The 10,041-nt window shown below is 40.3% G+C and overlaps 1 protein-coding gene across 9 annotated transcripts in view; it reads right to left on the bottom strand.

Moving 5' to 3' along the window:
* LOC107618826 (polycomb group protein EMBRYONIC FLOWER 2-like) overlaps positions 1 to 10,041 on the bottom strand; it is a 34,249-nt gene that overhangs the window by 2,586 nt on the left and 21,622 nt on the right. For 6 of the 9 annotated variants that reach the window (XM_021112782.1, XM_021112776.1, XM_021112777.1 and 3 more), the window contains 12 exons: positions 9,712 to 9,851; positions 9,426 to 9,604; positions 9,098 to 9,130; positions 8,850 to 8,881; positions 8,342 to 8,394; positions 8,185 to 8,238; positions 8,034 to 8,093; positions 7,435 to 7,481; positions 7,226 to 7,350; positions 1,317 to 1,479; positions 689 to 737; positions 180 to 263 (listed from right to left, as the gene is read on the bottom strand). In XM_021112782.1, the coding sequence (XP_020968441.1) occupies positions 180 to 263; positions 689 to 737; positions 1,317 to 1,479; positions 7,226 to 7,350; positions 7,435 to 7,481; positions 8,034 to 8,093; positions 8,185 to 8,238; positions 8,342 to 8,394; positions 8,850 to 8,881; positions 9,098 to 9,130; positions 9,426 to 9,505 (780 nt within the window). In that variant the 5' untranslated portion in view covers positions 9,506 to 9,604; positions 9,712 to 9,851. Of the gene's footprint in view, positions 1 to 179; positions 264 to 688; positions 738 to 765; positions 990 to 1,316; positions 1,480 to 7,225; positions 7,351 to 7,434; positions 7,482 to 8,033; positions 8,094 to 8,184; positions 8,239 to 8,341; positions 8,395 to 8,849; positions 8,882 to 9,097; positions 9,131 to 9,425; positions 9,605 to 9,711; positions 9,852 to 9,958; positions 9,981 to 10,041 lie in introns of those variants that run through there. The other 3 variants (XM_016320993.2, XM_021112778.1, XM_021112781.1) reach the window with 3 other exon arrangements.

The raw sequence follows: 10,041 nt of genomic DNA, 5'->3' as shown, positions 1-10,041 counted from the left end.
GTCTTTCAAGAAGTTAATAATAAAAGTAACAAAGAACTACTGAGCCTCATAGCCACAGGGCCATCCAAGTTTTACCCAAAAGCTTTACCAGACCATTCTTGTATCACAAGTGTTACATTTAAAAAGGTAAAAAAGATTATAAATTTTAAAACAAGGATCATATATATAATCATGCATACCCTTAGCTCTTCAAAATCAGCAACTTCATCATCAACTTCATCCTCACTATCTCCTTCTGATAGAACTTCTTCAAGTTCCATTGGCTTGAAGAACAAATAAATAAATGAATGAAAATGGAAATGAGGAAAATATTTGTCCGACATAATAAACCATTAAAGGGCATGTAATTACATATTTTGATTTCTTTTGAGAGAGAGAGAGAGAGAGGGAGATTTTTCTAAAATATAGAATTGCTAGCATACTCTATTAAGAACTTTCCATTTGATGGACAAAAACATACTTTTGGTAAAAAATTTCTATTCGCATCCCCAACATTATCGAACCGATGATCTAAAATCACATTTATTATCCAACCAATTGCAACAAATAGAACAATTTCCACAGGAAGATACAGGGTATAGGCCTCTTATTGTACTCAGATCGTGGTTTTTCAGGATGATTTATATGTGGTATGTCAAGGAAACTGAAGTGCAGAACAGTAAACAAATAAATGGCAACCACTTATTACCTGGTATATGCGAGAGTGATAGAATTTTCGCTTGCTCAACTGGGAAAGGCTGAAACGTTTTCGAAGAACTATGTCAGAGCTGCGTACATCAAGTAATTTACAGGAAAAAAGATTTATGATCACATGTAGAGAATGACATGACAACTTATTTCAACGCTTCCTATATACCAGTCCAAATATCATTTAGGCAGATCAGTTTTATTCCCTCTTAGTAAATATTGAGAAAACCTACATCTCAATCCCTGAAAACTTCTGATAGTATTATATTTGTCCTTCAAATAAAAAACACACATTTTGGTTCCTGACTGTAACAGAAAATATTAAGACAGTAATTTTGAACTTGGAAATAGAGTGGAAAATGAAGTTCAGGCATAAAAACATTGCAAATAACATGAACAAATCAAAAGTAAACAAAACCCAAATAAATAATCAAAATCCACATACAATTAGCTCCTACAAATTAGCAATGCCTTTAATTGCAAATGAAGATATCTAGCTCAACTTGAGCACTAGCTTAATTTATTAATTGATTTATACAACCAAGTGGTTTCGCAATATAATTAGGCATCTAACAATATCCCAAAATGTAAGAGCTCATATATGTATTTTCATATGCCAAAGAACATACATTTGTGGGTCAATGTTATAACGCTGAATTGTAGACTTCCGTGTTATGGCATCCGGTAACACAGCATGATTCAAAAGAGCATTTTCATCTGTCAGTGGTTCCGGTGGGACACAGTCTTGATCAGGTTGAAATGGTACAATTGCGGTTGAAATCCCTGCGATGTCTAGAATTTCATGACACATTCATCACACTACAACACTGATGCTACCATAAATATCCCATAAGATATGTTACCCTTTTCCCTTTTTATCAGCAAGATTATTTGGAAAAAAGTTATCAAAGCCCATATGAAATAAGTTAACAAGCATTTCTAAAGGGGAAAAACAAAGACGGGAGTTTTCAACTTTAAGTTGTAATCAAATAAATTATGACTAGTTGTTCTGATCACTTTGACTTATGTAACAACCATCTATGAATTATAAAAAATTTTGAATTAACTGTCAGATTTTCTTGGCTAATTAACATTGTGTGCATCTGATAGAACCAGCAATAGTAGAACGGGTAAGCTTTATTGCTGCACAGGGATGGCCAATTAGCACTCCTTAGAAGGTTCTACACAGTTGGAACTACCAACTCAGGGAGAGGGATTCTCTCCAGTTTCTAACAGAATTCATAACAGAAAATACACATAAACTAAACTAACTATAACCTAGCTATTTATAGGCAGTGAGTAATAGAGTCTAACAACCTATCAGCCAACTGGAACATGCCAACAACTCCTAAAACTGTCACTTAACCGCTACTTACCTCTCCTTTTGTAACACATCCCAAACCTGATAGTAGTAGGCGTCTCTCTATCAATACTCCCCCTTGGACAACCACCTTGTTCTCAGGGTGAAACTCCGGAAAGGTAGCCCGCAACGTCGCTGCTCGCTCCCAGCTGTCCTCACAAGGAGAGATGCTCACCAAGCGCACCAAATACTCCAAAACCCCGTCCTCTGTGGTTCGCGATGCCACGATTCGAGACGGATGCATCACCAGTTCACCATCCTCAGCCAGCCCCGGTGGAAGCGTCTACACCTGCTGCTGCGGTGTGGGACGGCCTTTTTCAGCTTGCTAACGTGGAAGACCGGGTGAAGTCTGTACCCTTGAGGCATGGCTAACCTGTATGCCACCGCCCCTATCTTCTCAATCACTAAACGGTCCATAGTAACGAGGGCTCATCTTTCATTGACCTTCCGCGCTAGTGTCCGCATCTGACAAGGTTGCACTTTCAAATAAACCCACTCATCAGGCTTGAACTCCACATCCCTTCGATGCCCATCTGCTGCTTGTTTCATCCGCTGCTGAGCCTGCACCAATCAGCTCTGCCAAAACAGCATCCCTGGCTGCAGTCAATGCTGCCACCTCCTCAACATGCGATGGAAAAGTCTCTCCACGGAAAAGAACAGGTGCTGGCACACCATAAAGTGCTTGAAATGGTGTTGTCTGGGCTGAGGCATTGTAGGAGGTATTAAACCAAAACTCAGCCCATGGTAACCACTCCAACCATTTCCTCGGGTAGCCACCCACAAAGCACCGCAAATAAGTCTCCAAACAGCGATTCACCACTTCGGTTTGGCCATCGGTTTGCGGATGAAATGCCGTGCTGTACTTCAATTTTGTCCCAGTAGCTTGGAATAGTTCGGACCAAAACTTACTCATGAACACCCTATCCCTATCCGATATGATTGACTTGGGAAACCCGTGTAGTTTAACCACCTCCTTAATAAAGGTTAGTGCCACCTCCTTGGCTGAAAACGGATGAGCTAGGGGGATGAAGTGAGTGTATTTAGTTAACCGTTCGACCACTACCAGGATAGTATCCATGCTTTTGGATTTTGGCAATGCTGCCGCAAAATCCATTGTAACATGCTCCCAAACTCTTTCCGGAGCTGGTAGGGGCTACAACAGCCCTGCCGGTTTCATCTCGGCATACTTGTTTTGCTGGCAAGTGTGGCAACCCGCAACATAATCCCTGATCCTTTGCCTCGTGCCGCGCCAATGAACAGCTGCTGCCAACTGCTTATAGGTTCGAAAGAAGCCTGAATGTCCTCCTACCCCACTATCATGGGACTCAGCCAGCAAAAGTGAGATCTGAGAAGAATTTGCAGTCAAAACTGCTCTCCCTTGATAAAACAGCCTACCTTGTGTAAGAAACACCCCGGATAGTCATCCAACCCCTGCTACAGGGCGACCACGATCTTTTGTAGCTCTTGGTCGAGAGCCACCTCCTCTTCCACCGTTTCCCAAAGGTTCATATGCACTACTGAGATTGCCCTTGCCATCATTTGTCGTGACAATGCATCTGCCGCCTTATTCTCAAGGCCTGGCCGGTATCGGATCTCAAAATCCAAGCCTAACAATTTAGTAGTCCACTTCAAGTAAGCTAGGTCCATGAGTTGCTGGTCTGTGAGGAATTTCAGACTTCACTGATCTGTGAGAACAATAAATTGGCGACCCAACAAGTGATGCTGCCACTTTTGGACAGCGAAGACAATGGCCATCAACTCCCTCTCAATGCAGATTTTTGCCGGGCCCTTGGAGATAGTGCTTGGCTTAGGAATGCTATTGGTTTGCCCTGCTGAGACAGCGCCACACCCAACCCCTCACTCGATGCGTCAGTTTCCAACACAAAGTCTTGATTGAAATCCGGAACTGCTAGGCTACGTTTATTTCTGAGAATAGGACAAGACAAGACACTTAAAATAAGACATAAAAGACAGAGACACAATTTTGTGTTTTTGTATTTTATTTGGTAATAAACTAGAACAAATTATGAAAATCCAATTTATTCTCATTTTTTTCCATTCAAAAAATTTGAGACGAAAAATATAATAATGAAAAATATAATTATGAAAAATTAACAAAAATAATAAAAGAAAAAATGAAAAATAAGTCGTGTCCTTGATAGTGTTTCTGTGTCCTTCCTATCAAAATGGACACAAAATACACTAATTCAGTGTCTCTGGACGCAATGTCTCTGTCCATGTCTCCTCTGTCAAATACGATTTTGTGTCTGGTATCCCTATCTCAGTGTCCTGTCTCTGTAAACAAACGCAACCCTAGAGTCGGTAGGTCTGCCATTAGCTTCTTCAATCTCTCAAAAGCTTCTTGGGCCTTGTCATTCTGTTCAAATGCATTTCGCTTTGTCAACTCCGTCAACGACCTGGTGATAACCCCATATCCTTGCACAAAACGCCTATAATATCCGGTAAGGCCCACGAATTCCCATAAAGCCCGCTGGTCCATAGGCACCGGCCACTCTAGCATCGCTGTGGTTTTGTTAGGATTAGTCGAGACCCCTTGTGCCGAGACGATGTGACCTAAGTATTCTATCAAGCTCACTGCGAATGTGTATTTCTTCTCATTCAACACCAACTAGTTCTCCAATAAAATCTGGAAAACTTGTTGGAGGCAAAGGGCATGGCTCGCCATATCATGACTATAGATGAGAATATCATTCAAAAACAAGATGAATTTCCGTAATAGAGACTTAAGAATGACATTCATCAAGTCTTGGAAGGAGCTAGGGGCGTTGTCAAGCTAAAGGGCATGACTAGAAACTCATAATGGCCCTCATGAGTGCGGAAGGCGGTCTTGTGGATGTCTTGATCCCTCATCTGAATTTGGTGGTACCCAGATTTTAAATCCAGCTTAGAGAAAACTATAGCTCCGGCCAATTCATCGAGTAGCTCATCAATGATGGGGATAGGAAATTTATCTGGCACCGTAATACCATTTAACGCCCTATAATCGACACAATCTCCAGCTGCCATCCTTTTTCTTCACCAACAATATCGGGATAGCATAAGGGCTGGAGCTTGGCCGAATTATCCATGAGGCCAGCATTTCTCTCACCATTTGTTCAATCACTGATTTCTGATGGTGCAGGTAACGATAAGGTCTTATATTCGGGGCTGAAGCTCATTCTCTCAATGGAATGGCATGATCATGGTGATAGTGCGGTGGCAGCCCTGGTAATGTCTGAAACACCTTAGCATTAGAAGCTAACACCGATTGTATCACCTGTGGCACCTGCGATACAGCGGCAGCTTGCAAAGTCATGGGCCACAGCTGGACCATAAATCCCTCTCCTCCTTCTTGAATGGACAAAACTGCAGATTGAAGGTGCATGCCTCCATAGCACAGCTCCGGGTCCCCCCTACAAAGTAACCATGTTGTCCCCATTCCGAAATCGAAGGCGTGATTTTTTGAAGTTTGTGATGACGTCTCCCAACTTATCTAGCCACGCCAGCCCCAAGACAAACTCGGCTTCGTCAGTTGGGAAAATGAAGAAGTCTTCCTTGATCGTCAATTCCTTGAATTCGAGAGATAAACACAAACACCTTCCTTGTCCCCCTTTATTGCTGCTGTCCGCTACCCTGACCTGGAACTTGGGTGTTGCCAATCCTTAGGCCCAACTCGGTGACGATTTCCGGTGTCGCGAAGTTGTCCGAAGCTCTACAATCTATGAGAACACATACACGGCGGCCATTTATCTCTGCCCAGGCTTTGATTGACTTGTGATGTCCACTCAAGCTCATGAATTTGAGTTCCAATTGTCCCTGCTACCCTGTTTCCGGAACTGCCTCATGCTATAACCAATCTGCTTCAAAGTCTGGCTCCATGATCAAAAGCTCGAACTCCCTATTCGTGCAAACGTGATCCTCGGTGTACGGTTCATCATAGAGGAAGCATTCCCCCCTGGCGCGCTTCACCCTATACTCCTCGTTGCTGAGATGTCTCAATCCGCGCCCTTGCTTGCTGCAGAGTTGGACGCTGTAGCAGGATGCACAGCTTTGGTGGCAGTTGAATTGGCAACGACGAACTTGGAAGACGGTGGTTTACTACGTCCGGATACTCCTCGCAAGGCAGCATTGCGGTTTTCTACCCTCTGTACCAGTTCCATCAACTCATCCACTGACTGGTATGAAAACAATTTACATTCTTCACCCACTTCCAATTTCAGCCCGTTCAAGAAGAGGTCCATCAGCAGTTCCGGTGTAATTTAGCGGAGAGGCCGCGTATGAAGCACGAACTGACCAATGTAGTCCCGGACCGAGTTCGTCTGTTTCAGCTTCGGTAGCGTTTGATACAGACTCTGCAGCCGTTCCGGTTGAAAATACCGTAGCAGCGCCACACTGAGGAACTGCCACTGAAGCACCGGCGCCGTCGCCTCCCACCACCTGAACCACGCGAACGCCCTTCCTTCCATCGCAAAGGTGGCGACCGTGAGCCATTCCTCCATACGTTCAATCCAGACCACTGCGTCATCACCGCGGAAGATCGAAAGTTCCAACTTCCGGCATTGCTCCGGTGCGCTGCGGTTTCTGGCCGACGAGCCTGCGGCCAGGTGCGATCCCGGTGAACCACGCTCGTCCCGATTAGGCGCGCGATTTTTGAACGAATCCATTCTGGAATCGAAGCGCTACAGCATCTCCTGCATTGATCGGAACATCTCCTCCATGCACGACTCGATTGTGTCAAATCGTGTCTCCATTTTCCTCGATCTCGATTGCACCATTCAGCGTCGGGATCCTCAAGCTCAGATACCAGTTGATAGAACCAGCAATAGCAGAACTGGTAAGCTTCATTGTTGCACCCGGATGGTCAATTAGCACTCCCTAGAAGGTTCTACACAGTTGGAACTACCAACTCAGGGAGAGGGATTCTCTCCAGTTTCTAACAGAATTCATAACAGAAAATACGCATAAAACTAAACTAACTATAACCTAACTATTTATAGACAGTAAGTAATAGAGTCTAACAACCTATCAGCCAGCTGGAACATGCCAACAACTCCTAAAACTGTCACTTAACCGTTACTTACCACCTCTCCTTTTGTAACACAGCCCAAACCCGTTAGTAGTAGGCGTCCCTCTATCAACATCACTTATTAAAATGCTTGAAATAGTTGTAATACATACCATCAGCTTTCTCCAAAAGATCACCCTCTCCAGTTGGAATTTCGTATCGTAAGGCAAGTGGAGCTGCATCCTTTGCTCTTTTAGAAGGTTCATCCTCTGGCCGTATGCGCTTAAATGGTTTGGCACTGAAATAGGTTTTAAATGCATCTATATGAACGTATCTGTAGCCAAGTAAATCTCAGACCAGTGCAAAAACGAGAATAGCTTACCAAAAGTTAATAGCGCGCAACTTGGGATCAACAATTTTTGCAAAAATCTGGACGGAAATTAATTAACAAGTTATTAAAGTGAACAAATAATTTCAAATGAACTCATGCTATAAAAGCTCGGATAGTTTTGTCATGCTTAACTTGCATGTTTCTAGGAACCTCATCTTCTCTAAAGGGTAAAACAACCAACATGTATAATTTTAGACATTATATATAGCAAAGTAATGAAATCTTAAAAGATAGAGATGAAATCCACTAGATATTAGACAATACTTATACCAAAATAAAAGATTCAATACAAAAATAGCATAATGTAATAAAAAAAGTAATAGTTGAAGTATAAAAGTCTAACAACTTATCACTAATTTTAATAAAAGGTATACTTTAAAGAAGTATATAACTTTAGCGGTGGGTCATCCTAAACCCAACCCAAAATTATACCGGGTGAAAATTGCAAATGTGAATCTGACAAAAATAAGCCGGATCTGAACACTAAAGAGGCATCACACATTACATTCAATTCTGTTGTAAGAAAAAATATAATAAAACTAGACAAACTTAAATTTGAAAAAAAGAACTTGACATCAAACTGTTCAGACCTCAGATTTCCAGTTATCAGTTTTCGCAGATATGTTTATTGTCGGACAGTCCTCCCATGCCTGCAAAATGATTTATAATTGAAACTAACAGTTTAATACAGCTCAAGCCTCAAAGAATGTAAAGTTTGCCAGAGATCTGAAGAAGACTGACCAAAAATTCATAGTTGAAAAGATCATGTGATGCAAGCATGTGATATTTTATACCCTACAAACAGAACATGTCAGAAAAATTAAAAAATAAGTTTATAATTATCACATTAAAAATTAAATGTTTAAATTATCAGTGAGAACTCAAAAGCAGTGCTAACCTTGTAGCTTGCACATCTAACCAAACATAATGGACAGGAGAAATCCTCGGTGACTGTAATTAAAACTTTCTGTTACCATATAATCTGATTGCCAGGATGCATTGATATTATCAAGGAAAGAGATAACAATGTAAAATAAGAAATCTAAGCTTAGATATTTTTTTGGTTGCTGAAAATATGGTCAATTTCGGTTTCGATCTCTTCCAAACCTTTAGTTTGATTTGATCCCAATGATTTTAACATGTTTCGTTTCAAACACTATTGTACTAAATTCTGGTCCTTCATATTTTTTGTTTGGTGAATATAAATGTTAACAATTTACTTTTGCTTCTTATAAATATTACCACTCAATAACTACACTAACAGAATAGACATCGAAACACAACATTTTGAAAATATGTGGATTGAAACTAAACCAAAAACTTTGTAGAGATCAAATGCAAAAGTCACTATATTAATTACGAACTAACCCACAAACAACTATACCATTAAAGAAGCATTATATTACCTTCAGTTCTCTGCAACTTATCATAGTAATACCTGTAATATAATTTGATAAAACAGAAGAATAATAAGTAGCAAAATTTCGACATTTCTTCTAAAAGCAAGTAACATGAAATATGCAAGAGATGCAGAAAACATAAGAACAAATGAGGTTTTCAGTACCACTGCGTATTTGCACCCATTAATAGACAGTCAATATAATCCCCATAAAAGAACCAGAGATACTATCATAAAGAAAATAAAATGTAATACCTGAAATTAAATTTCAGGTTTCCCTCCTTCAACCTGAATCATACAAGTTGAGAAGAAGTTAGAATGAAGACCACATTTATTTAATATGAAGTACATGATAATTCAAGCCAAATAAGACGAAAATACATCTAAATTTAGAGAAGAAAAGCTTTCATATTAAAAGATTGGTTTGGAAACTACACTACTTCACATTACCAATTAAAATATCTACTTTGCATTTAGCAGGTAAACCCTAAGTCCTAAACCCTAAATCAACAAAAACAAAATGAACCCCTCCTACCCCAAATTATTCATTGCAAAAGAAATATTATGAGAAAATGGTAACTACCGGGTCATACGCGATGCAAGTGCAGTTATGTTTGTATCATGGGAAGATTTTTCCTTTGCCCCAATCTGTTGGGCATACATTTTAATTTGCAATTGCGTTGATGTACTCTTTGGAAACCCATTCTCAAAATTATTTGGTGCTTGAACTGAGATGTTTTGCTCCTTATCTCGAGCACCATACTGCAGCATAAAGAAATTTATAAGGTGGCACATCTATCTTATTTGGAATGGAGAAAAATGTTTGAAATTATCGCTAAAGAAAGAACAATGAAGACAATATTAATTACCTTCAGTATACAAGGATGAAGATCAACAGTTGACACAGCCTCAGCTTGAAGTCCCAATCTTAAATTTGAAGATTCATCCCAGGACTGAAATTCTTTTTCGAGAGATACCTTCCCACATAAGCAGTAGTTTGCATCTCTTGCTATCAAGCACAGAATGAAATGAAATGAAAAGATGAATTCTAGCACTGAAGAGTGATTAAGTTCACAAATTAGTGAAACTACCAAGGTTCTAAAACTCGAAATGAACCTGTCATATAGCTGGTTTAATGGTTCAACTGCGCTTGAATTGGGTTAAATAAGAAAGATATTTTATTTATAAAAATATATATT

This window comes from Arachis ipaensis, chromosome B09, assembly GCF_000816755.2.
Source record: "Arachis ipaensis cultivar K30076 chromosome B09, Araip1.1, whole genome shotgun sequence".
Taxonomy (NCBI): Eukaryota; Viridiplantae; Streptophyta; class Magnoliopsida; order Fabales; family Fabaceae; genus Arachis; species Arachis ipaensis.
The sequence above is the reverse complement of the archived record's forward strand: the minus strand, read 5'-3'. Positions and strand labels throughout refer to the sequence as shown.